At 52.0% G+C, this 25,821-nt stretch overlaps 9 protein-coding genes across 9 annotated transcripts; 5 read left to right on the top strand and 4 right to left on the bottom strand.

Annotated features, from left to right (window-relative positions):
- Positions 1–177: 177 nt before the first annotated feature.
- Positions 178–4,674, top strand: LTE1 (mitotic regulator; the record flags this gene model as incomplete). The annotated part of the gene is made up of 5 exons (XM_018858583.1): positions 178–365; positions 537–1,700; positions 1,722–3,378; positions 3,454–4,385; positions 4,452–4,674. 5 exons carry the CDS (start codon positions 178–180, stop codon positions 4,672–4,674), a joined length of 4,164 nt encoding a protein of 1,387 aa, XP_018714308.1.
- A 570-nt stretch (positions 4,675–5,244) lies between these two features.
- On the top strand, positions 5,245–5,808 carry PEX22 (Pex22p; the record flags this gene model as incomplete). Its single annotated transcript, XM_018856646.1, has 1 exon — positions 5,245–5,808. One exon carries the CDS (start codon positions 5,245–5,247, stop codon positions 5,806–5,808), a length of 564 nt encoding a protein of 187 aa, XP_018714307.1.
- Positions 5,809–7,033: 1,225 nt separating this feature from the next.
- On the bottom strand, positions 7,034–7,912 carry SNZ1 (pyridoxine biosynthesis protein; the record flags this gene model as incomplete). The annotated part of the gene is made up of 1 exon (XM_018858582.1): positions 7,034–7,912. One exon carries the CDS (start codon positions 7,910–7,912, stop codon positions 7,034–7,036), a length of 879 nt encoding a protein of 292 aa, XP_018714306.1.
- Positions 7,913–8,814: 902 nt separating this feature from the next.
- Positions 8,815–9,565, top strand: SNO1 (putative pyridoxal 5'-phosphate synthase; the record flags this gene model as incomplete). The annotated part of the gene is made up of 3 exons (XM_018858581.1): positions 8,815–9,291; positions 9,338–9,339; positions 9,424–9,565. The coding sequence occupies 3 exons, from the start codon at positions 8,815–8,817 to the stop codon at positions 9,563–9,565; spliced, it is 621 nt and encodes a 206-aa protein (XP_018714305.1).
- A 4,110-nt stretch (positions 9,566–13,675) lies between these two features.
- On the top strand, positions 13,676–14,325 carry METBIDRAFT_30216 (uncharacterized protein). The gene has a single exon (XM_018855575.1). It carries the CDS (start codon positions 14,016–14,018, stop codon positions 14,223–14,225), a length of 210 nt encoding a protein of 69 aa, XP_018714304.1. The 5' UTR covers positions 13,676–14,015; the 3' UTR covers positions 14,226–14,325.
- Positions 14,326–14,379: 54 nt separating this feature from the next.
- Positions 14,380–19,068, top strand: IML1 (Iml1p; the record flags this gene model as incomplete). Its single annotated transcript, XM_018856563.1, has 2 exons — positions 14,380–18,056; positions 18,135–19,068. The coding sequence occupies 2 exons, from the start codon at positions 14,380–14,382 to the stop codon at positions 19,066–19,068; spliced, it is 4,611 nt and encodes a 1,536-aa protein (XP_018714303.1).
- A 29-nt stretch (positions 19,069–19,097) lies between these two features.
- On the bottom strand, positions 19,098–20,171 carry HOM6 (homoserine dehydrogenase; the record flags this gene model as incomplete). Its single annotated transcript, XM_018856659.1, has 1 exon — positions 19,098–20,171. One exon carries the CDS (start codon positions 20,169–20,171, stop codon positions 19,098–19,100), a length of 1,074 nt encoding a protein of 357 aa, XP_018714302.1.
- Positions 20,172–20,633: 462 nt separating this feature from the next.
- EXG2 (glucan exo-1,3-beta-glucosidase) lies at positions 20,634–22,062 on the bottom strand (the record flags this gene model as incomplete). Its single annotated transcript, XM_018858580.1, has 2 exons — positions 20,634–20,644; positions 20,814–22,062. The coding sequence occupies 2 exons, from the start codon at positions 22,060–22,062 to the stop codon at positions 20,634–20,636; spliced, it is 1,260 nt and encodes a 419-aa protein (XP_018714301.1).
- A 1,115-nt stretch (positions 22,063–23,177) lies between these two features.
- On the bottom strand, positions 23,178–24,547 carry TOM20 (Tom20p). The gene has a single exon (XM_018855574.1). The coding sequence runs from the start codon at positions 24,332–24,334 to the stop codon at positions 23,663–23,665; it is 672 nt and encodes a 223-aa protein (XP_018714300.1). The 5' UTR covers positions 24,335–24,547; the 3' UTR covers positions 23,178–23,662.
- Positions 24,548–25,821: the final 1,274 nt, after the last annotated feature.

Here is a 25,821-nt window from a genome sequence, read left to right as displayed (position 1 = left end):
CAGCACCGGCACCCTGGCCACCTCCCCCCGGACAGACGAAACAGAGAACCGACTCTCGCGCAGGACCCCCAAAGCCCCGTTTTTTGAGACCCCCCCCTGCGTTCTTCTGCGCCTCCACGGCCGTGCCCCATCTGTATACGTATCTGTTTGTGATACGCCCCCCTCGGCGGTTCCAGCATGCACCAGGCCCCGAGCTGCAGCGCGAGTCTTCCCGAGCGCAGCGTGAGCGAAGACGGCACTTTTTGCGAGAGTTTCAACGACGCCATCAGCAGGCTTGGGCACGATCTCGAAGTGGCCAGTGCCCCGGAGGCCGCGGGGCTCTTTAGCGCCCGGCCCGGCAGTGCACAAAGCGGCGCCAACGGCGGGTTTCTTGGCGGCCACTGCTCCGCCGGGCCGGGCGCCGGCCCCGTGCCCCCTCCCGCCGCCGGCCCGGCGGCAACGCCCGAGCAGGCGGGCGGCAAACAGCAGAGCGCTGGTCCAGACGAGCACAGCAGCGGCGCCCCGGCCGCACACGAGGCCCGGCTTGCATACAACAGCCTCAACGAGAGCATTTTCGACGACGTGCGGTACTTCCCATGCTTGCGGGCGGACCAGAGTGCGGTGGCCAAGTTCGACGGCAAGCAGCCCGAGGTGTTGCTCCACGCCACGCTCCGCGCGTTGGTGGTGCAGCTCACGTCGCCGGAGGTGATCGACTACAACCTCATCTGCGACTTTTTCCTCACGTACCGCACGTTCACGGACGCGGCGGCCGTGCTCACGTTGCTCCTCACGCGGCTCGTGTGGGCGTTGCAGTACATCGGCTCCGGCCTGCCGCCGCGGCAGAAGTTGGGCCAGCTGGTGCTTCTCCGCACGTTCGTGGTGTTGCGCCACTGGATCTTGAACTACTTCCTCGACGACTTCCGGCCGGACGCGCGGCTCTGCGACATGTTCGCGCGCCGCCTCAACCACATCACCGGCGAGCTGCGCCTCGTGCACAGCGGCATGGCGTTCGAGGTCAAGGTGCTTGCCGACTTGAAGACCCACTGGCTCGCGCAGCTCGCGGAGTTCTTTGGCGCGGCGGCCGCGCGCGACGCGTCCACGCCGGTCTTCGCCGTGCCCTTGCCCATGGCGCCCGAGTACTTCGAGGCCCGGCGGCTCCCCAAGTCCAGCACCGAGGTGTCTCTCCACACGAACCCCTCCTTCCGGCGCCTGGCCATGCTCTCGCTCTACGACCCGAAGCCGCACCACCGGGGCCCCTGGCCGGACGGCGTGGCCAGCCCCGAAAACGGGCCCCTCCCCATCAGCAACTTGGTCAGCCAGCACCAGTCGTCTCGCGTGTCGCTCGACACCAAGATGGCCGCGTTCCACACGCGGCGCGGCGCGGCCGGCGCGGCCCCAACGCCGCTTGCCGCGCGTCGAGAGCCCGTGGCCCCGAAACACAACCACATGAACCTCAAGGACTCGTCGCTAGCGTTGAAGAAGACGACGGCCGTGCACCAGAACACCCCGCGCGCCGCCGGCCCCGTGCGGCCGGGCTTCGCCACCAACGGCCGCGTCAAGCTCCCGAGCCCGAGAATCGCCGCGGTCGTGCCGCTCGCGCCGCTCGAGAACACGGGCCTCGGCGGGCGGGCCGACCCTCAGCCGCCCGCGCCGCACGACTTGGCCGAGCCCGGCCGCAGGAAGTCCCTCAAGCGCATAGTCGAGGACTGGACCCGGGCCTTGTACTCGCCGGACATGCGCAGCGACAAGTCCACGTTCTCGCCGGAGCCGGACTTGGACACCCCCATCGACACTGCCTTTGAGCACGCGCCCACGTACGCCAACGCGCCGCGCGAAATCGCCGCCCGCGTGGACGTGCTCAGCGCTCGCATCGTCGACGAGTTGGAGTTCGTTATCCGCTACTACATCGCCGACACGCCGCCGGCCGTTTCGCAGAAGAGCGCCCCGGACGCCGTCGACAGGAGGTCCATTGCGCTATCGCCTTCCGAGAACATCGCCGGGGCGCCCATGCCCACGGCTCTGGAGAAGGACAGGACCCGCGCTTCTGCCGCAACCACCAAGGACCTGTCCATCCAGGACATTTCTGAGTTGAACATCGAGAAAATCGACAATCTCTTCAGCCAGAGCAGCATCGGCGACCGCCCGCGCGACTTGGCCGGCCTGCTGCGGCTGCGGCCGCACGACTCCCTCGGCTCCGCGGCCATCGAGCTCTCCAAGCAGTCCAAGCACTCGTCGTTTGCCGGCAAGGTCACCAGCATCAACTGGAACGACGACGGCAATCTCTTCCTCGACAACTCCGCGCTGCTCTGCGACTCCTCCGCGAGGCCTGGAACGCAGTTCTACGACACAAGTGGCGACGCCAACGACATGGGCCCGGCACGCCCCCAGAACAGCCGCCCGGAAAACCGCTCCAGCGACTTCGACTCCAGCGACGCGGACCGGTATGACAAGGAGGTCTTGGACTTGGGCATCGCCATCAGCCCGCAGTCGCTCAAGAGAAAGCGTGCCCAGCGCTTCAGTTTGCACCACCAGTTTGCCGCGGGCTCCTTGGGCAAGGCCGCCCCGTCTCTCTTGCGAAACTCCAGCGACTCCTTCCATACACACAGGTCCATGAAGTCGTACATGAGCTACGACTCGGCGTTGTCGGCGTCTTCCGAGCACTCGGAGAGCGACCAGCACAGCGCCAACCTCAAGAAAAAACACGGCTACCACGACTTGAGACGGTTGGCCCAGGACGGGAACCCCCAAAACCTGATTTTCACGAGGTTGTCCACGTCCTCCAACATCTCCGCAAGCGGCCAGAGGGTGAAAATTTCCATGGCTTCTCACCTCTCGCGAACTTCTTCCTTGATCAAAAAGAACAGCAGGGTGAGTGCGCTCTGTGCTTTGATGGAACTACCCTTCAACCTGGTGCATGAAAGCTATGCGTCAACAAGCACGCGGGCGTTTGTGCAAGACGACTCCGGCAAGTTGGTTGATCTTTCCTTGAGCTCCGTGTTCTCCAACGCTGTTGTGAAGGAACAACTCTGTGTCCAGGACTCGGCGGACGACAGCATCAGAATGTCCTCGGCGTCAGTTGCGATCCCGGGAATGAACAACAACATTCTCAGGGAATTGGCCTCCATTCCAGATGAGACGTTCACCACCAAGAACCCTATTCAGTACGCCTTGTTCAAGCTCGAGGGAAGGTACAACAGCTCCGAAATTCTAGATATGCACCGGGACACCACGCAGCCAAATGCTGAGGATGCGGAGAGGCCGCAAACGGCTTTTCTGAATGAAGGCAAGATCGTCGAAAGAGCAGCGACTGTCAAGAGCGATGTGGAGAGGGAAAGCGTAGGAGATGCTGCGCAGAAGGGGGCAATTGACACAGTCCTATTGTCTTCTACTCCAGAACCAGTGATGGGGACTAATAACAAGGCTAAAGACGAAGGGCAACAGGCCGTTAACAATGGTTTGCTTGAAACTTCCCAGTCCGTGTCTCCGCCCGACTCCGACGATGTATTCCACGACACAGACGATATTCTCGATGAGATCAACAACGCCAATACCGAAGACGTAATTGGGTACTCCTCGGACATAGAGTACGAGTTGAAAAACAGGCCGATAACCCCTATCAAGAAGAGAAGCAGATCCACGTTACTTTTGTCTCAGCCAACTTCCAATGGGGCTCCCACGACCGTACCCAATAGCGAGAGCAGCACTCCAGATTCGCTTTTGAACCCAAAGCTTGTCTTGGACGTGTACCAGCTCGCTACCGAGAACCTTACTGTGAAACAAGTTTTGGCCGCTGGCAGCCATGTTTCATTTATTTTGAGCTACACCCCTCGAGCCATCGCAGAGCACTTCACTATGATCGAGCGTGACATGATGCAAGACATCGACTGGAAAGAGCTCATCGAGTTGCAGTGGAACAAAGATTTGACTCCCGTGAACAGTTGGTTGGAAATCATTGTGAACGACGAGTACTACAATAAGAACAAGGGCGTCAACCTTGTGATCGCACGTTTCAACCTTGTCGTGAACTGGATCATATCGGAGATTTTGTTGACCAAGACCCAAGAAGAAAGATGCGAAGTTGCGACCCGATTCATCCATGTTGCCTATCACAGCTACGAGATGCAGAACTTCTCTTCATTAATGCAGGTGGTCTTGGCTCTTACTAGTGGAAAGGTGAGCAAGTTGCAAAGCACATGGGACAGCATAGATCCGAGCGACATTTTGGCTTTGAAACACTTGGAGAAAGTGACATCGCCTTTGAAGAATTTTGTCAGCATGCGTGTGAGCACCAACCAGATTAAACCTTCAAAAGGGTGCATTCCGTTCTTGGGCTTGTATCTCTCCGATTTGATTTTCAATGCAGAGAGGCCGAAATACGTGAAGAAGAAAGAGCTGGCGAAAAACACGTCGACAACTACAAACGAGGATAGTTGTGAATTGAGTGTGACGCAAGGTGACTCCACCATGGGCAGCATGGCTGGTGCCGAGGTGGAGAAGATGATCAACTTCGCCAGATTCAGGACCTCCGTGCACATTGTAAAGTCGCTTTCTCAATCTATTGAGTGGTCGCAAAACTACGACTTTGCAGTGGACGAGGAGCTTTTGAGAAAATGTCTCTACATTACGTCCTTGGACGAAGAAGAGATGAACATTTGTTTGAAACAAACAGAGACCCAGCCGGCCGATGGGCATTAATTTCAGAAACCTACGCAAGAGTTAGTTAATATACACGAAGAATGAAGCCGCTCCAATTAATCCACGGAATTGAAGTATGAGAGTCAGGGGCTTTTGACGGAGTCCATGACTGAACCCACGTGAAGTATGGGCTCATGGAATAAGTTTGTCGCCTGAAATAGTGAGCCGAAAAAGAAATGTTTGAGCCGTGTTTCACCTCTGTCTCACTCCTTATACTTGTGCAGCTGCATGGGCTTTGGCTTCCCAACAATCCACCCACAGCGTCTTACATCCCCGGATTCTCTAGAGCTGCCTGTGCCGTGCTTATATGCACAACGTACCCCAAGATTTGCGCGTGCGGCTCGGGCAGGTGCATTTTGCTGGACCAACAAAATTCTCCACACTGCAGCGCACGTCTCCAGCTGCAGAAGCCACGCATACTCTCCACTGCAAGAGTGCCAAACAAGTGTGACCAATTACCACCGGCTGGTTCCTCATGACTGTTCTCACATTATCTATTTTGATTCACTGAACGAAAACAACATCAACAACAACAGCGCTCACGTCTCCGATTTAGCAACACAAGCATTCATGGCCCGAAAGAAATCGCCAAGGATGCTAGCGGCGATCTTGGTCGCGTCTTCCGTCGCAGCAATTTCGTATAAACTCTACGGTGTGCTCAAAGGGCAAAGTGACAGTAAAAGTCCTCTGGATGCAAAGGACGGCGGGGTGGCCTTATCGAGAAGACGCCAGTACCGAAACAAGTCGATCACCGTTACTCTTCTGCACTCCGTGTTGAATCTGGGATTGCCATTAAATGAGATGCTTCTTTCATCCGAGAATGTCACATTCATCCTTCCTCCGTATCTTTCTGTGGATGACCTCGCGTGCCAGATCGAGTCCAGCGAAAATGGAGCGCTTTACGAGTTGCCCCTGACCTTGATTCGCAACTACAAGCTTTTGAAATGCTCCAACATAGACGGGTACTTCCATCTTCTCAAGGATCTCCGGCCAGATGTTCTTTTCGTCTGCACGGACGATTTGGGCATAGACCGAGTGCCTCCGGATTTGCGTCGGTTTGTTAGTGAAATCGTGGCTATTGAGCAGGACAAAGAGAATGTACGCAGCGTCTTGTCTGATGTTTTTCTGCAGTGACCTTCTAATGACCCCAAGGCAGATTCAGGACTTTGGTAAATTTTATATGTTGGTCCCGTTCGGGGCATAACGCGAGATGGGGAAAGTAGGCCTGGCCGGGCCCAGGGGAGCCCCTGGAGGGCGCCTGACATTGCGAGTTTAATGTAATATGAAGATAAATGAAAGACCTTTTTTGACTTTTTGCGCGGTAAGATTGTAGATGGAGAGAACATCATTACTCTCGGGCCGATATGTTCTTGGGCGATACCTCGTATGATGCCGTGAGCTTCAGAAATTGACTGCAAGCCCATGCTTCTGATTAAGAACCAGTGGTCCTGGCTTGATTTTGCTCGAGGCTTTCCTTAGTTCTTGCTGTTTTTGTAGTGGTTGGGGTCAGGAGTATTTTTTTTCTTCAGAGACTGTGTACGTATTGTTTAAAGAAGGAGTTCCGGCAACTAGTTGTCAATATATGATCCGTGATATCTCGATTGTGTTTGCAGATTGACATTGCAAATTAGCCAAGCTAGAATTGGGCGGATGGCTTCCGGAAATCAGCCGTGGAAGCAAAATCGCCCATCCGTCGTCTTTCTGCCGGGCCCAAGCACGAATTTCAACGTGCCAGTGGCTCCTTCATATGTGACGTCCTTGACACCAGTCCATAAAATCGTGTATTAGGATGCTTGAACCCGGGCTGACGGGCTCACTTATGTAGGCCAGAAAGTAGCCCGGAAACTACACTGATATAGGAATCCTGCGGTCAAACACAGTTCCGAAAGTCATTCGGATGTCACCGGGCGCCATGTTTCTGAGACCGCTAGACTCAGACTTAGATATTCCGACCCAGATGCTCAGACTCAAATACTCAGGTTCTAAACATTGAGACAGAGACTCAGGTCAGATACTCAGGTCAGATACTCAGGGTCAGATACTCAGGGTCAGATACTCAGGGTCAGATACTCAGGGTCAGATCAGGTTCTTAACACTGAGACTCAGATACTAGGACCAAGATCAGACTCTTAACACTAAGACCCAGATCCTCAGACGCAGATCAGCCATCGAATCTTCGACATCCCATTTCAAGGACCTTCTTCTCAGGCGTTCTTCACCGACCTTCTTCACCGACCGCTCCCCTGCGCCACACATCCACAACCCGCTTTCATCGACCGTTCATTAAAATACATCAAACACGGACTCCTCACAACGACTGCATGCCCCAGAGGCATGTTCAGAAGCGCAGTCGGCTCGTCTAGCGGCCCGCCAATCTCTGGTCCTCGGAAATAGACTGGATGCTCGTGCCGAACATCAACTGGCCCAAGTCGGTGGACACCTCCAAGATCTTCTTGGGGTCGTCGTAGTGGGTCACGGCGTCCACCACGGCCTTGGCCAACTTCTCGGGGTTGTCCGACTTGAAGATCCCGGACCCGACAAATACTCCGTCACAACCCAACTGCATGCAGATGGCTGCGTCGCCAGGCGTGGCCACGCCTCCGGCGGCAAAGTTGACCACTGGCAATTTGCCCTCGTTGTCAATCAAGTCCTGGAGCAACGACACCGGCACGCGGTAGGTCTTGGCGGTGTCCTCGATGAACGCCGCGTTGTCCTTGTGGGCCAAAAGCTGGGCGATCTGGGCCTTGACTTTGCGCACGTGCTTGATGGCCTCGGAAATGTCGCCTGTGCCGGCCTCGCCCTTGGTTCTCAACATGGCCGCGCCCTCGTTGACTCTTCTGAGCGCCTCGCCCAAATCCTTGGCGCCGCATACAAACGGCACCTTGAAGGTGTCTTTCTCGATGTGGTGTTCCCAGTCTGCAGGCGTGAGCACCTCGGACTCGTCAATGTAGTCGACGCCCAATTCCTGAAGCACCTGTGCCTCGACGAAATGGCCAATGCGCACCTTTGCCATCACTGGGATGGACACTGCTGCCATGATAGCCTTGATCATGTGGGGGTCCGACATGCGGCACACCTGGCCCGAGGCCCGCATGTCTGCGGGGATTCTTTCCAACGCCATCACGGCACATGCACCGGCCCGCTCTGCAATCACAGCCTGTTCCACATTGACGACGTCCATGATGACGCCGCCTTTCAACATCTGGGCCAAGCCTGCCTTAATCTTGAAGTCCGACATAGTGAGTAGGTGCTTATTAGTGTTGTGTGTTTTGTTTTCGTGTTTCGGGAGGGAAAACAGGGGTGGAAACTCTCGTGGTTTTAAGGGTGGTGCGTTGGGTGACTTTTTCAACCTGAGCCCGATAACGTGACTCACGGGCGAATCAATCATTTGTGCGCCAAGAACAAGCCGAAGGCAAAATGCGGGACGTGCACAATGCCACCTGTGCTCTGCAGAGAGACGCAGGGCTTGACGAAAACGCCGGTTGTTTTCTGCGAATGAAGCGCAAAAAAGGCATCAGGAGTGCACATGCAGAGCGTTCCGGAATGGTCTTGTCCATAAAGTTGGCGGAGATGCTAAAGCGGTGGCGTGGCAGAGCGTGGGAACGCTGTCTTGCCATCGGCTAGTGTTTCTTGTGCACACAGTAGGTTATTTTGGTTTGTGCAATCAGTGTCCTAGACACATCCGCCATACCCGCCTGTTCTTGGGAGCCGTCACTACAAATGCAAATCGCGGGGAAGCCCGCCAGTGTGCATGCTTTCTGAATTTGGGAAGGGTTAGGGGCATGACTTGCCACTGGCACGAGTCAGCGGCTCTCGCTGACTCGTCAGCTCGCTGACTCTTGCCCTGCAGGGCACCGTCTCAGTCGCCCACAAGATAAATCCGCTAGACTGCGTCAAGATGCATTTAGCGCGTAGACGAGCACGCGCCCTAAAACGCATCTCAAGTCGCGCGGCCGTGCCCGTCCGTTTTGCCACTTCATTTCCTGAACCCGCTTCTGCTGGCCCGTTCTGTTCGAGTGTGTTCGAGCCATCTAGCCACCCATTCTGCAAGTCACGTGCGCAGCCTGCCCAGACCCACCAAAGAGTTCGTTTGGACATCCCGCTTGTCAGATCAGACATCCACCGCATATTCTCACAAACATGAGCAGCACGCCTCTCTATACCGTGGGAGTGTTGGCCCTCCAAGGCGCCTTCTCAGAGCACTTGGAGTATTTGGCAGAGGCCTCGCAGTTGCCCCGCCTTGCCAAGCACCAGTTCGAGTTTCTTGCCGTGCGCACACCTCAACAGTTGCAGAAGTGCCATGCGCTTGTGGTTCCGGGCGGCGAGTCTACCAGCATGTCGCTCATTGCGGAAAGAACCGGGATGTTGCAGCCGTTGGTGGAGTTTGCCCGGAATCGCCCGGTCTGGGGCACCTGCGCCGGGCTCATTTTCCTCGCCAGCGAGATCTGCAATGGCCGCCCGCATCAAAAGGCGCTTGGCGCCATGTCGATCCGCGTGACACGGAACGCGTTTGGCCGGCAGCTCGACCTGTTCGACGCGCCACGTGACTTTGGCTCTTTTGCGCCGGGTCTCGGCGAGTTCCGCACCGTCTTTATCCGTGCGCCGGTGGTTTCTGGAGTGAAGAGCCTGCGGGCGCAATCTGCGCGTGCCGTGGAGATGCAAGCCGTAGGCCCAAAGTTGCAGTCCGGTGCGGCGCTTGTAGACGGCGCCACGATCACGGCGACATGCCTAAACGACGAGCCGGTGCAGGTTCTCCATCTTGGAAAACGGCTTGGTGGTTGCTGTAAGACAGGGAAACATATTGGGCACCCTGTTCCACCCGGAGCTCTCGGGCGACTGCAGATTCCACGGGTGGTTCTTGGAGGAATTTGTGGTGCCGGCGCATTGCTAGTGCGTTTTGAGACGGTTCGCATGGGGCCGCTTGTGAAGAAGCTGATCATATTATAGAACTACTTTCTGATGTGTGGGAGGACCCCACGATCTGGAAGTATCATAGAGGAGCTTTTGACGCCTGAGTGGGCTTGCATTGTACGCCCTGTCTTGGCACGAAGATGTATAGAAGCGCGGCTCGAATCCAAATTGATGACAAAGGCAGAGATGTGATGAACTATCGGAGGCCTAGTAAAGGGCCATATAATAGATTCTTTTCGAGTGATTGATTTAGAACGGTGGCTGTATTCATTCAAGAAACCCTCGTTTGCTCGACACTAACTGTGTTTCGACTCATACGTAATATGCCTTTCTTTTGTTGGGTAGACTTTTCTGTTTCTGGGACCCAAGAGGTCATCCTGAGTGTTCTTGTCAAGGCAAGAGTTATTTGCTGACAAACCTGAAGATGAAGACATGTAGTCAAGTTACAGACTACTGAGTTGATTTATGGATTCTTGAGATCATATGCAAGCGCAGGCAGTTCATGTGTGTCAACGACATGATAAAGAGCACCTGAGCCCACTTCCTCTCTTTTGAATCATAGCAGGTACATTTGATTTGGTATATGCGACTGCTTCGCTCAACTACATGTAGAATCCAAATACACTCTAAGATCTTCGGATGCAAAGGCGTAATAAAGGAAGTGAGGCACAGCTGACCAAAGAGCTTTTGACATAGAGGAGTTGTATGAAATTGTTCGAAGTTGGTTTAACACGTGCGGCCGCTATTTGGAGGTAGAAATTTACATGGGTATCACCATGATGCCTCAAAATAGACCTTTCGGTGGACAACAAAAGAGAAGAACCTGAAAAAATGCAACTTCTACCGATCACAGAATGAGACATCATGAGGAAACACGAGCCGGAAATCTCCAACACATCTTCGTGGTTGGTACTGATATTAAATGACTTTGGAATCCTATATCTGTCTGATCACATGAAAAGGAACATCACATGAAGTCTTTGAATCAGTAGGGACTCTTATAAGATGAAAATAACTACCTCGAGGGAGACGCTGATACCAGGGGCCTTTAGAAGCACAGGGGGATACTTGATTTATTAAAGTGTGTTCATCAGATGACGCTTAGTACACCACCATGCTGCGTCAATGAGAAGATGTCTTTCCACGATTTTCAAAAGCTCAGTCAAAGGAGGCAGAAAGGCCCAGCCTCGAAATAATCTAGAATTTCCACTCTGCTGAGTTTTCGGGCTGGATCATGGGTATTCACTTAGTGTGAAAATTGTAGATTGCAATGGATTATAACACAGAGAGAAGAGGGGCAGCATATGTTGTAACAGAAACGCTCCGAGATATTAAGCTCCTACTTTTTTCGGAAATTTTGAAAGAGAGTGGAGCATAGGGAGTTGAAAGAAATGATTCAAAGTAATATAGTACCCTATGAATCTTTGAAAAGAGGGTTGCAAAAGCCACAAGGGCTTTGGGAGTAAAGTTCGGACTAAGGCCTGATTGAGCAGAAACTCCGTTTTTAGAAATATCCAGTAACAACTTATCGTATGGGCAATATTTTTGCCCCACGGAGCGGTATTTATTTAGTAGCTCAATGGATGCTTATGGCTTCACGTAAATATGACACTGACAGATGGCTGGTGCCCTATACTCATCCATGGTGACGAGGCAGAATAGCGAGTGTGCCTGATCATACCGATCTCAATTTTCCGTTGGACCAAAATATAACAAGGAAGCAAAGAAGCACACTGCTCTTTTGGCAATATTATTTGACGTCGCTGGTCTCTTGTTCACGTTGCTCAGCGTGTCTGTCTGTATTTGAGTATTTGCTGAAAAAGAGAAAGATGTCTTTTTGAGTTCACCAAGCTAAAAATTTGAACTTCCAGAAATGCCGTGGAAATTAAATTTGGGGGCTACCAGGCATCTCAAGGTTCGAAGAAAATTCTGAAACAAAAAGAATGGCGAGTCTTATATTCTGTGCACATATAGATGCGAGTGGGATAACTCGCAACTCAAGTTTCTTCTTTCGTTGAATAAAGATCACGGACAATCACACTGATTTTGTGAGTTGCGTTTTGTGATCATGTTGATGGCTTAGAGTCCTGTTCGAGGAGCGGGCACAGGTGGTTTCAGCCTCGGCAAGCGTGACAGTCACCAGACCAACCCCGATTTCTTGAGCTTACTCACTAGTTGCAAAGCGATATTGTGCTTTTTGGTTCAGTATTAGACGACTTTCATATTAGAATGCTTTCGCATTGGCTGCCCTGTCTGTGAATCCAAAAAGATAAACCCACCCTTCGTGGATTGGCAAATGAGACTTGTCGTTCCGAATTTTATGGTAGCAACAGAGAGACTAATTGAAAGACCCACATTCTCTGTAAGCTAATAATTTGGCCAGGTGGCCTTATTCTTGAGAGATCTGGGCTGGAGGCAAGGCGCATGCGTATAATCGAGGCTCTTGACCCAAGGACTATAGGCCCAGTGTAATATTCCAGGTCATCGGAATTGGAGCGATATTACAGAGACTATTGTTTAGACACTTTTCTGTCCGGGAATACTTTAAAAAGAAAATCCAGACACCATTCAGTAGGCACACGGAACTTTCTTGTCTAGGAACTATGCAGCTATATAACGGCCCGACAAGCCAGAACCATATCCCCGAACCCAAAATATTGAAGATAAAGTTACAGTCCCAAACCTAGAATTACGGCCTAATATCAGGCACTGCAGCTGCAACTTTCGATTTTGAGGATACAGAAAAGGCACTATTTTCTAGGCCTTAATATTCAGGTCGTCCGAAATAAGCACTACAAAAGAAACACCATAAAAGAGGCACAGTGTGAGAAGCCTCATAAACGAAACACCACAAGCGAAGCATTGTACAAGAAACATCAAAAAAGCGCTCTTAGCAAAAATCAATCAAAAAAGCACTATCACCAAAACGTCATCAAAGAAGCACCATGTTTTGGGCGCTTTTGATCTAGAAACCATTTGCAGCCACAACATGTAGGGGCCAGCTAGTGCATTTATATACAGGGCAGACCCCGAATGTTTGAACTGTTTCCAGTCTTCAAAAGCAGTGTTTTTCCCAGAGCTGGATTCCATGATCAGGAGCCCAGGTGGGCGAATGGCACTAGCGTACTATGTTTCAAGAGATAGGTTTCAGGGGTGATACCAAGGAAGTGCGATATCGGTGTCTTCTATATGGAAACATTTTGCAGCCACATAGGCGCCAGGATCTGAAACACAAATTGATATCATGAAGCCAGGCCCAATCAGGCCCATCCTAGGGACTAAAATTCAGGCCCAAAATCCGGGACTAATCCAGGCCCGTAGTCAATGCCTCATCCAGGCCCATAGTCAATACCCAATCAGGCAAATGATCAATACCCAATCCAGGCACATGATCCATACCTAAGGCACAACGTTAGAACCTACAATTGAGGCCCACAATCAACACCTAGTCGAAGCCCACAATCTACACCAAACCGAGGTTTACGACATGTAGTCCAGACCCCAAGATCTATACCCAATCCATGCCCCAAAATCCAGAGACGAAATTTCAGGCCCTATAATCCACACTCAACTAGGTCTTTCTATACCTAATTCAGGCCCATAATTAATGCCTAACATAGGTTCCAAAATCTACACCCATTCAGGCCCGCCTGAATGTCAATTCCAGCCCCACAATCTTTACCCAATCCAGGACCGCAATCTACACCCGATCCGGGCCTATAATCTATACCCGATTTAGACCCATTGTCTAGACTCAATCCAGGCCCCAGCGCCCAGAGACAAAACCAGGCCTACAGCTTATACCCAGTTCAGGCCCATGATCTACATCTAGCCCAGGCCCATGATCTATACTCAACTAGGCCCATGATCCATACCTCATTCAGGCCCACAATCTATACCCAATCCAGGCCCCATAGTCTATACCTAATCCAGACACACAATTAATACCCAATTCAGGCACATGATCTAGACCCAATCCAGGCCCCAGCGTCCAGAGACTAATCCAGGCCTACATCTTATACCCACTTCAGACTCATAATATGTGCCTGATACAGACACCTTAATCTGCACGCAATCCAGGCACCATGTCCAGAACCTAAAATTTAGGCCCACATCAATATCTAATCCCGCCCCACAATCTTTACCTAATCTAGGACCGCATTCTACACACAACCAGGCCCACATTCATACTCGAACCAGACCCACAATCTATACCCGAACCAGACCCATTATCTATACCCAATCCAGGCCCCAGCGTCCAGAGACAAAACCAGGCCTACAGCTTATACCCAGTTCAGACTCATAGTCTACACCCGAACCAGCCCCACAATCTACACCCAAACCAGACTCATAAACTACACCCAAACCAGACTCATAAACTACACCCAAACCAGACTCATAAACTACATCCAATCCAGGCCCCAGAATCTATGCCTGATACAGACCACAATGTTTACTCATTCAGGCCCACAATGTTTACCCAATCCAGCCTCACAATGTTTACCTACTCCAGCCCCATAATCTACTTCCAGACCAGGCCCTTGATCTACACCCAGACCCCATCATCCGTGCCTGGTGCAAGCCCATCACCACCGGCGCTATCCTGGCCCCGCACTCCAGGCTCCATGGCGCGGCCCTAAAAAGCGCGGCCCTAAAAAGCGGCCCTGGAACCCGCGGCCCTGGAACCCGCGGCCCTGGAACCCGCGGCCCTGGCCCCAACTACTCCACCCACCTGCTCCAGCCCGGCTATTGCCAACCCCCTTCCCCCCAACCCAACACCCAACCCCCGCCGCCATGCAGCACGCCCGCCACAGAAGCGCCGCGCCCACCGCAAATGACACCGACCTCTCGCAGTATCTACGGCACGGCCCCCCCGGCACCGAGCACTTGCGCCAGGCCTCTTTGCACCGCACAGGCCGCTCGGCCGGCCACATGAACACCGCCGGCTCGACGTTGATCGTCGGCAAAACGCGGCCGCCCGCCGGGGCCGGCACCAGCGCCGCCGCCCGCGTCTTTTCCGAGCCGCTGGCGCATCTCCCGACGCCGGGCTTGAGCCATTCCAGAAGCGTGGGCGACACGTCCGCACGGGCCTCCCAGAGAGGGCCGCCTGTAGCCACCCCGGCGGCCGGGCGCGCCCACGATGAACCCGCCCACCTGCCCGAATCCGCCCCCTTGACCGAGCCCGCCCAGTTGACCGTGTGGTTCCACGAGCCGGCGTCGTATGCGCAGGACGTGATGGTGGACCCGGCCGCGTTCCCCGGCGTCGTGGTGGGCGGGCTCTACGAGCTCCAGCCCGTGCGCAGGGACGGCGGAAGTGGGCAGAAACTCGTGTTTGTGGTGCGTCCGGACAGCGTGGTGACGCGGCCGCCGGGCGGCGCGCTGGGCGCCAGCAAAGCCAAGCCCGGGTTCCAGATCTCGTTAGCCGCGGGGCTCCAGAAACTCTTGGACGTACCGCCGCGGGCCGCGGTGCAGGTGCGGGCCGTGGCGGCCGCCGGCGCCGTGCAGCTCGACAGCGTGGAGATCCACATCCGCGACGTCAACTTGTCGCGCGACTCGCAGTGGAGCCTCCTGTCGGAAATGGTGGGCACGTGCTGCCACGTGGACCAGCGCGTCAGCTTCATGGGCAGCCGCATCGGGGCCGTGCGCGGCGTGTTCAAGGACGGGCGCAAGCGCTTCAGCGGGTACGTCGGCAGCGACACCAGCATCGTGTTCCGCTCCGAGAGCGCCAAGCTCGTGTTCTTGGTGCAGCTCTCGCGCGAGATGTGGCACTTCGAGGAGAACGGCGAGATCATGTTCCACAAGCTCGTCAACACGCTCTTCCCCATGATCTTCCACAAGTGGCGCGCCACCAACGCGCACCACGCCATCACCATCGTGCTCTTCACCACCGTGGACTCCACGCGTGCGCCGTGGACCTCGCTAGGCGCTGGCGAGCGCCCGGCCCGCTGCCAGGACTACTACCGCGTGGTGGTGGACCAGGTCAGCGTGTTCATGTGGGACAAGATCATGGCCAACTTGCGCCTCGAGTTCGCCAACTTCAAGCGCGACATCTTGCTCCGCTTGGACGCTGCGGAATACAAGATCCGGGGCGAGCCGTGCCCGGCGGTCAAGGGCAACTTGCTCGAGGCCATCAACCTCAGCTTGGCGCTAGTGAGTGACCGCTACCGCAACACGGACTTGCGCCACACCATCAACCACTTGGTGATGGTCACCCCGGGCACGGGGCTCTTCGACGTGGACCACGAGCTCATGCTCGACACCTCCAAGAAGATGTTCAGCCTCGACTGCGCTTTGGACATCGTGTGCTTGAGCCAGCCGCCTCTCCACACCGTGCCCTTGTTCCGCTACCGCTCCGACAGGGGCGACGTGTGCCACTGCGTCCCCAAGTGGTGCGACATGTCCTTCTACGGCGCGGCCGCCCAGACATCGTCCCAGTGGATCCCGCGCTGCAAGATCTACGAGTTGCAGATGATGGGCCTCATGGAGAACGAGGTCAAGGACGTGCTGCTCGACCGCATCCACTTCAGCGACAATGTCCCTGTCGTCGAGTCCATGAACGACTACGACGACACCGTGTTCAGCCCCGTCAACAAAAAACCCTTGATCGTCAAGCACCGCTTCCTGAAGCGAAAGGACAGGGGCCTCCCGCTGCAGAAAATCTCTGCCACGCTCTCGCTCATGCGGAAAGCGGACGACAGCATGGCTTCTGCGCAGCGCGCAGCCACCAACGTCTCAACCACAAACTCCTCGGTCAACGGCTTGGTCACCCACATTTCCATGGCCAACTCTGCGTTGTCGACATTGTACACCTTGAACAAGACGGGCGAAGATGTGGGAAGCAAGTCGAGGAGAGCCGCCAGCCCTGCCACCACCACTTCTGCCGTCAAGACGGCTCGCAGTCTGAGCAGCTTGAGTGAAACTTCAAACCAAGGGGCCAAGGTCCTGAGGGTCACGGCCGACGCGAATTTGCGAAATGAAATCTCCAAGTCTTCTAGAGCTAATCAGCAAACGCGAAAACGCGAGCTCAACAAGAGCCTCTCCTCCACTGAAAAACGGAAATCCGCCTTTGACATCGAGGTTTCAGAAAGAGAAGAAAATAACCCTTACTGGATGTCGGTTGACAACCCCTCGGAACCTCAGCCGGAAGTAGCGGCGCAGTGCAGTCGCTGGGCCGATGTGTTCCCTCCAAAGATCAAGAGAAGAATGTTCAAGTGGCGCTCGTTCAAGGCCCCAGCAGCCTTGCCAATAGGCACCACCTTATTTCCCACCAGCTCTCAAATGGAGACCGAGTATACGTTTCAAATCTATGTCGTGACTCTTAACTGGGAAAACCGGCTTGAGCTCAAGACGATGAAGGATCTCATGCGAGAGATGATCCGCCTTAGACTTGCCCTCGGCTTCCAGATCTGCTATGGTGATAAGGTGAAGAGATTCGAAGCCGAACGGAAGTCCGGAGGGTACCCTGAAGGTATCATAAAATATTTTCCATCAGGAGATTGCGCTGGTGCTCGCATATACCTATCGTTGAATGAGGAAATCCACAGGATTTTTCTCGACTACAATGGATCTTTGAACGTGCAGCTTTACAAAAGAGTGAAAAGCGAGGAGAAAATGAGAATTCTGCTAGGATCACATCTCTCAAAAAGCAAGCATAAGCCTTTGATCAGAACAAGATATGCTGATGAGTACACTCCATCCAAGGTCACAGAGCGTGACTCAATTTTCCAGTACTTTAATTGGAATCAAATGGATCAGCTCATTGCCGGATACGAGGATGCAGTCCCTGAAACAAATCGACACTTCCGCCAAATGAAATTTGTCGTAATTCCCGGTCCTATTTCAGCTAACGCCTATCAAATAACGAACGAGAAATTATCTGAAGAGGAAATACGTCTCGAAGGATTGAGAAAATTGATTGCGCTTATCGAAAGAGGCAGATATAGGAAGAATGAGGACACTACCAAAAGCAAGGAAGAGTTTTTTCCAGAAATTCACTTCTACACTGGTAATCTACACGACTTTTTGAATGAACAGGCCGAGTACTATAATTTAAGCGGAACAAAGCCATCGAACTCTCTTATGATCACAGATGGGCTGCGGTTCAATACGAACATCAAGCTTTCCCAGTTAGCACAAGAATTGCAAACTGAAGGAGGTTTGAAATTGGTCGATAGAACTTGGCACTTCAAGTTGCACCCCCATTGTTTTCTTGGATGTGATCTTGTGACTTGGATTATAAACCTGTTTGATAATATTGACAGCCGAGAGGCCGCAACTGATTACGGTCAAAGTTTGATGGACAAAAACTTATTCTGCCATGTTGAGAATAGACATGGCTTCTTAGATGGTCATTACTTTTACGAGTTTCATGACGAGTTTGTGGATCAGACGTATAAAGCGAGAGCCGCGAAGAAAAGTTGGTTCCTGAAAAAGCAGCCTCACGCAACAGAAGAGGCAAAGGAACTCAAGGAGTCAAAAGACAATAAGGAACAAATGGGAAATAAGGAACTAAATGACTTCAAAGAACAAAAGGCTAACAAGGAAGGGAGATCTCCAATTTCGACGGCACCACAAACACCTTTATCGATGGCCCCCAACACCCCCTCTCTTACGCGAGCTAATTCAGTGACAAGTACGGGGGACAGCCAAGCTGAGTTGAAAAAAACTGTCTCGCACTATCACCTACCAGAAAGTGAAGCATCTTCCTTAACTGAGTCTCAAACAGTAAGAAGACGCAAGAAATTTATGATCAGCAAACATGTGAAGTATAACTGCGATCCTTCTGGAAAGTCCTTCAGGCCCGAGTTGCTTGATGTGCACTATGATAGTGTACATAATCCGGAACACTGTTATCATATCCGACTTCAGTGGCTCAGTACAACTACCAAGTTTATTGATGAGACAGTCATAAACTGGTCACGCTTTTGTGAGAGGTACGGACTCAAGCTTGTCGAAACTCCTTGGAGAGAGGTTTGTACAATACCGGAAATTAACCCTTTCCATTCCTTTGTTGACCTCAAATTAGCAGTAAACCCGTTGCAGGATACTGAGTTCAAGGACTTAGAAATCCTCAAAACAAACAGGTTTTACTTCCACCTTCATTTCTTAAAGGTTGCGGATTTCCTTCTCGACAACCGCGGCACGTCCTTCTTCCTGAAAGATCCAATTGAGATCTCTTACAGCTGGGGAAAACCTACATTTAAGTACGCACAATTCATCCACAAAAGTGGAGCGTACATCGTTGAGCTAAGAGATAACGGCGAGTTTTCCATGGCACCAAACAACGTGCACATACTTCGGATGAACACCTTTGTAAATCCAGGCACCGAACAAAGTGGGAAAAACAGTATTCTTGATTCGCAGAGAGTCTTGCTAAAGTTTAGAGAATGTTGCAGAGACGAAAGCTTCTTGAGACAGGTTTTCCGCGATGCATCAAAGTTCTTGCAGGAAGACTACGACGCAGCGTATGTTGTTGGGATGTAAATTGATCTAAACACTCGTGAGTATTACGTCTAGGCAGCGATTCTCTCGGCGATCTTGAGGGCATCGGCCAAAACGCCGTGGGCAGTGACCTCGGCACCGGCACCAGCACCTTGAATGATCAATGGGTTGGTGTATCTTTCGGTCTTGAAAGAGACAACGTTGTCAGAGCCCTTCAAGGAAGCGAAGGGGTGGTCGAAATCGTACTTGGCAATACCCACAGAAACCTTGTTGGCCTTGAAGTCGACTTGTCCGACGTATCTCAAGACCTTGTTCTCAGCCAAAGCATCGTCCTTGCGCTTCTGGAAGTCCACGTCGAAGTTAGGGAGCTTCTCCAAAAAGTCAGCACCTGAGGTACAAGCCTCTAACTCCTGAGGCACAAGCGAGTCCACGGCGAAAGAAGAAGGAGATTCGACCTCAAAACCAGCGATTCTGGCCAAGATGGTGACCTTTCTGGCAAAGTCCATACCGTTCAAGTCGTCTCTGGGGTCTGGTTCGAGGTAGCCCAACTCTTTGGCGACGTTCACGACGTCAGAGAACTTTGTGGACGAAGCCTCGCTTGTGGAGAGCGAGTTGAAGATGTACGACAAGGACCCGGACAAAATTCCCTCGATCTTCTCCACCTTGTCCCCGGTGGCCACCAAGTCTCTCAAAGGACCGATGATGGGCAAGCCTGCACCTACAGTGGCCTCGTGGTACACTAAGCCACCACCTGGAGCAGCAGAGTTGGCAAAAATCTCATTCCAAGTGGCCAAGTCAGAAGAGAATGCCTTTTTGTTGGGCGTCGCAATGGAGATACCCTGTTTGATGAAACTGGGGTAGAAATCGGCAACGGCAGCGTTAGATGTGTTGTCAATCAAAATGGTAGGCTTTGGCGAGGCTTTCAAGAAAGCAGCCAAGTCGGCCATGGCCAATGCTGGTCCTGCAGCAGCGGTCTTGTACGACAGCAAGTCAACTGGCAGGTAGTCTTTCGAGACAATAGCCTCTTTCGAGTTTCTGGCCAAGTACACGACATGGAAGGCGACCGACGACTTCAAGTTTTTCAATTGGTTGATGAAAGCAGAGCCCACGACTCCAGCACCGATGATAGCGACGTTCACAGACATGTTCGAGTTTGTTATAGGGAGTGTGAAAATTTGCGAGCTGTGACTATTACCGTTGTCTAGGCGGACGACAGCGATCGCTCGAGGGCACGTGACTGCTGCATTCAATTAGCATCTGGCTATACAGGAGCGGTTCGATTCGAGAAGTGCCGACTAATTGGTTGGGTTTGAGCAAGATATGTTTTAAGGGAGATAAGTGGATCATAAGAGGCTAGTCAGACCGAGGCAGAGGCTAATTTGAAGTCCGAAATACCAATTTCGTTAGTAGGAGCCTCCAAGCCAAAACTGCTCAGACAAAGGCTACTATGTGGAACACCATGTGCATAAAAGAGAAATGTGGTTATGCGACAATCTGAACAAAAGACAATTAATTGGAAACCAACAAGCTACTAGACAACAATCTATACAGAAGCAGCTTTTTGAAATTCGCAGCAGCTGATTCAACACCATGAAGCTAAAAAGTGGCTAGAAAATAGCTGTTGGTAAAATTAACCAACCATAAGAGTCACCAAACAGTACCACAGGTATTGAGCCGGCTGTTGAAATAACAAACTTCTTCTCAAGAAAAAGAGAATCAAAATGAGAAAGCCATCACAAAGACTACAAGCCCACAAAGCAAAAAACTCGCACACAGCTCCAAGACACGCCCCCCGCTGGTTTCAGGTTTGGTGTCTGTGCCATTCACAATGTACTGCCTGTCCGAGAACGGCTGTGGGAAAAGGCCAAACTGAGCCAAACGCCGGAAATCCCATTCTATGGTGGTTTCCGTCTTGTATGTCCAAAAAATCCACCCGTTCAGCTTGGACTCGTACTGGTCAAGCTGGATCTCAATATACTTGCGGGTGTTTTCCTTGTGCTTGGCAGACCACAGTGCCCAGTTGTTGATGTCCGAGCAGTTGCCAATAGACGTGATATTAATGGGGTCGTTTTCGAAAGGAGCTGTGCCTTCCCATCTTGAACCACGGCCGACGGTGTTGAGCCATGGGGTGCAGTCGGTGAGCGCCGCACTCCACTCGCCGACAACAGCAGGGTGTGCGTGTCTTTCGTCATAGATGCCCGAGGCAAAGTGCCGGATACTGGAAATGTGCTCGGAGATGTTGCTGCTAAGCTGCGCAGGAAAAAAAATCTCATAGTGGTGGTGGTCGATCAAGATGTTGTAGTTTTGCAACCGGCCCGGCATGTTGCCCGTGGAGTTCAAGAACCCATCCCAGTAACCCAGGGCCTGGAACGCGTCGTGGAACACAATGGTGTTGTTGGTGGCCTGGAGCAACCGGGCGTCAAGATACGTGTTGGTATAGAACAGTTCCAAGTCCGCCATCGATAACTTCGGCCCAAAGGGTTCATTGAGCACCTCGATCCCGATGATAGTGTCGTTGTAGCGCTCGGAAAAGGACGCGCCGCCGTACTTCTCGTATATTTGCCGAAGCACCAGCTCCGTGAGCTCGATGTTGGTCAGTGAGTTCTGCCAGCCGGGAACATGGTCCAAGAAACGGCCCGAGTTGTCAAAGCCATTCTGAGAACCCGGCGCGCCGTGCAAATCGATCCACACTTTCAAGTCGTATTTGTGGGCCCAGTCGATGGCCAAGTCCAAGTACGCCTGGGCGCCGCTCACATAGGGATCGTCGTCGAGCATGTCGAACGCCCAGTAGCCTATAGGAATGCGCACCATGTTGAAGCCATACGACTTGATGTCCCGGAAATCCGACTCGTTATAGAAGCCCAGCCAATGGGTTTCGAGTCTTTTGGCGGCCTCGACTCTCCCCAACTGCTGGCAATATGTGTACTCGTCCGTGGGGATGTCAGAGGAGTTTCGAGAGGTCTCATTAAAAGCCAAGAATAGCGACGGGGTGATGAACGGCTCCAACAAAAGCCAGCCGCCGAGTGCCACGCCCATGTACTGGAAGTCTGCTGCAGAGCTCAGGGTGCTGTATGGGTACGGCTGGGAAACATTGGCGAAATGTGTGGTGTTTCTCAAGGCCAGCGAATTGGTCATTTGCAGCCGGTTGAATGAAAGTGAGCTGGAAGCCCCGGCAATGCACGCAAGTGAAAGGAGGGTGTAAAGCATTTCGTGCACTGAAGATAAGAAAAGACTGAACTGGGGTTTTGAAAGAGGCCAATTTCGCCGAAAATCGAGACGTGGTTTTTTTCTGAACAGCTGTCCCATCACACAGTGCTATTATTGCCTGCTGAAGCGACGCGGCTGCGGCTCGTGTATTGGCCGGGTGTGCAGAAACAAGCGCGTAGAGAAGACATTTCCTGATGTGTTTGCCCAGGAGGGCTGAGCCGCACCAGCGAAACGTCGATTATGACACATCGCAAAGTGTGGAGTAGATTGTGCTTTCAGCAAAAGCTAGCAAAATGCATGTAAACACGCTGTTTCACGTATAAGGCAAATATCCAGTAAGTCTGGTTTCAGCAAAGCTCCTAGTGAGTGTATTTAAGAGATTCCCCACATGCACTTCCAGCAAAGCAGCGACTATGTTGCATTCCCAAAGAATTCATTTGATTGCAATTTCGGGGAAAATGTAAAAATTTGCATCCAGCAAAATCTTGAGAATATAAACTCGGCGAAATAGATTTTAGATTGGTGAAACATCCAGTGGAGGAAAACATTGCACTTTTGTAAAACGCCGCGTATGTATTGGTGAAAAGTTTAAATAATGGCTTATTGGTGAAAAGTTTAATTGATGAAAATTACGCGTATTTTCCAGGCAACTGTTTTAAAAGTTCTATTCCAGAAAAGTACTCCATGACGTACTTTCGCCAAAACTCACTCAGCAGTGTCATGCGCTTTCAGCAAAAATACAACAACTTGCACTGTTACTCTTTGGCAAACTGAACAAATTTGAATTGGTTCGTCATCGCGATTTTCAAGACGCTCGAAGACGTGGCGAGTCGCAGGAAGTGAGCTCCTTTAGTCCTCTCCAACCTTCTGAGTTGTAACGGCTTCTACAGGAGACTTATCCTAGAAATTGATGACATAATACTCAATACGTAAACAGATACGGGCCGAGTTTCGACACTTGGTACGTATGTGGGACCTGTGTTGAAGGTTATATATGTTAATTGTATACTTTTGCTCCTTCAATCAGATACGTCAGCCAAAAAAAAAGTATTGGAGTCAGCAAATGTCCAAAACTTGCACTTTCAGCGAAAATTCCACCTCTTGCACGGTCAGCAAATATTCAATATTTGCACTTTCAAAGAAAATCTCTTGTCTTGCCCTGTCAGCAAATGCACTGTCAGCAAAACACCCACTGCTTCGTGCAACACCTCGACCACCCGGTTCAGGCCCTGTGTCCTGCCATTCGTCGACCGGCCCACGTGACCCACACCCATCTCTTTCAGGAACGGTCACATAGCACTCGTCTTACAAGCCGCAAGCCCGGCAGCATCTCAAAACATTCGGTGCAGTTTCTATTAGCTAGAAAAAAAGGAAGGGCCGGGCCCCTATGTACATCTAATAAAAACACGGACTCCAGGTCATGACGTCATTAATCCAAGTCGACTTCCGAGGGCTTGGTCTCCTCGTCAGCAACAGCAGCAGCAGCAGCCTCCGCGGCAGCGGCAGCGCCAGAAACCCCAGCGGCACCTCCAATGATATTGGTGATTGTGGCCGGAGGCTGGATGGCAATCATCATCACCAACAACTCGTAGACGTCCTCCGGCACGGTTTTCTGGTAGATGCCCATGATGTCAGTAGGGTTGGGGTACACGGCCAAGGCCTTGTAGAAACGCAAGGCCGCGTCCACCTTCGTAGTTGGGTTGTTGGCCAACTGCTCGCCGGTGGCCACCTGCTCCATGAAAAACTCCTCTTTTTTCGACAAGTCCGTGGGGATGGGGTTTGCGGCCAAGTCCTCGGTCAAGGCCTTCTTGACAGTGAGCATCAAGGACTTGCGCAGCTCCTCCTGCTGCTTGGCCGCGGATTTCTGCTGCTTGACCTGTCTTTTCTTCAAGTTCTTTCTGAACTCGGGCGATGATCTTCTGTTGTAGTCGAAGTAGGCGGCGTATGCAAGCACGCCGGCCGCGGCCACCGAGACAAAGGCGAGGGTTCTGTTCATTTTATGATATGTCTTACGCTTTTCTGACGATGTGCAGTGGTTAGCAACTGCGGAGAGTAGGGCCGACCAGCCTGCAAAATTTTCGATGTCGGCCCGCGTGCGCATACCATGCGAACCGGAGGACTATTCATATATTGCTCCGGGGTGGGGGACTGGTGAGGTTTGACGCGTGGGGGGTGGGGATTCCAAAAGCAGGCATTTGATTGATTGAAATTTTTGGTTTTTGCTGTTCTTGTTTTTTTTTTGGATGCGCAGGATTCCGGGCTTTTGGGCTTTCGAACGGCTTCTGGTGGTTTCGTCTATGCTGGTCTGCCCGCATGCGCATTGCCAGTCTGGAGCAGATTGCACTGGCAATCAATGGGCGTATTTGCGAGTCATGATTTTGATTTGAGCATTGATTTATTTGAGCAATGATTTATTTGAGTAATGATTTTGATTTGAGCAATGATTTAATAGAGTAATGATTTTGATTTGAGCAATGATTTATTTGAGCAATGATTTATTTGAGCAATGATTTTGCGGGCCATGATTTATTTGAGCAATGATTTTGCGGGCCATGATTTTGATTAGAATGACTTTGATTCGAGCGATTTCGATTCGAACAATGAACGGATACTATGCGTAGAACAAGCTTTTTGTAGAGTGCTGGGTGTGCGTTGTTGTGTCGGGGATCTGGGTCATTCTGGCGAGCACTCCCAGCCGATACCATGATTGGTCTTTGGGGCATCATTGGAGTTCTTCGGGATAGTCATTATATTTTAGTTCGAAGAAATGTTTTTCTGTGTTTCTTGCTGAAATCCCTGGGAGATATGGTTCTTCTTTGGGGAATGATAACTTGGCGTCTTTGAAATTTATGGCTTGCTTCTTCGCAGTAATATAATGTGATGATCTGGACTCATTAGTCTTCATATCTGAGCAGCATTTTTAATCCGTGGGTAGTATTGTTCGACCTGTGGGAACTATTGCGGTAGTATTTAATTACTGGGCAGTATTATCTGAATACAGGGCAGTATGTTTGTGTTTTTCAATTACTGTACAGTAGTATTGATTAGTGGGTATTACATGCTTACTGGGACGTATTATCCCATCTCCGGGCACTATTGTTGGTCTCGGGGCGGAATATAATATTTCAAGCCCTTTTGGTCTGTTCACCTAGAAAGTCTTGCGGAAGGTTTTCTGGAACGACCCTGATGACCAGCTGGAGTTGACGGCCGAAGTGCTGGCCGAGCTTTTGGGCCTCATCCAGCCAGACTTGATTTACTCGGGCGACGACCACGACTACTGTGACGTGCAGCACCTGGACGCCACGCGGGAAGTCACTGTCAAGTCCATCAGCATGGCCATGGGCATCAAGCGGCCCGCGGTGCAGTTGCTCTCATTTTCAGCGGGCGGCGATACGTTGAATTACCACACGGAGATATGCTACTTGCCCCGGCCATACGTCAACGTGGTCGTTTACGTGGCCCTTGCCGTGTGCTCAGGGCTTCTCTTGCTTTTCTCCAGCATCAAGCTGCGCAGGTACGTCTATGCCGTTTGCCCTCGGAGCAGGTCACCGCCATTTCTTGGAGCGCGGCCAGGCGCCTATGTCCAAG

This window comes from Metschnikowia bicuspidata (genome assembly GCF_001664035.1).
Source record: "Metschnikowia bicuspidata var. bicuspidata NRRL YB-4993 chromosome Unknown METBIscaffold_1, whole genome shotgun sequence".
NCBI lineage: Eukaryota > Fungi > Ascomycota > Pichiomycetes > Serinales > Metschnikowiaceae > Metschnikowia > Metschnikowia bicuspidata.
The sequence above is the reverse complement of the archived record's forward strand: the minus strand, read 5'-3'. Positions and strand labels throughout refer to the sequence as shown.

Excerpts from the sequence above, each read along its gene's own strand:
- METBIDRAFT_30216 (XM_018855575.1), top strand. The coding sequence starts at position 14,016 with ATGCCTGATACAGACCACAATGTTTACTCATTCAGGCCCACAATGTTT.
- TOM20 (XM_018855574.1), bottom strand. The coding sequence starts at position 24,334 with ATGCGCACGCGGGCCGACATCGAAAATTTTGCAGGCTGGTCGGCCCTA.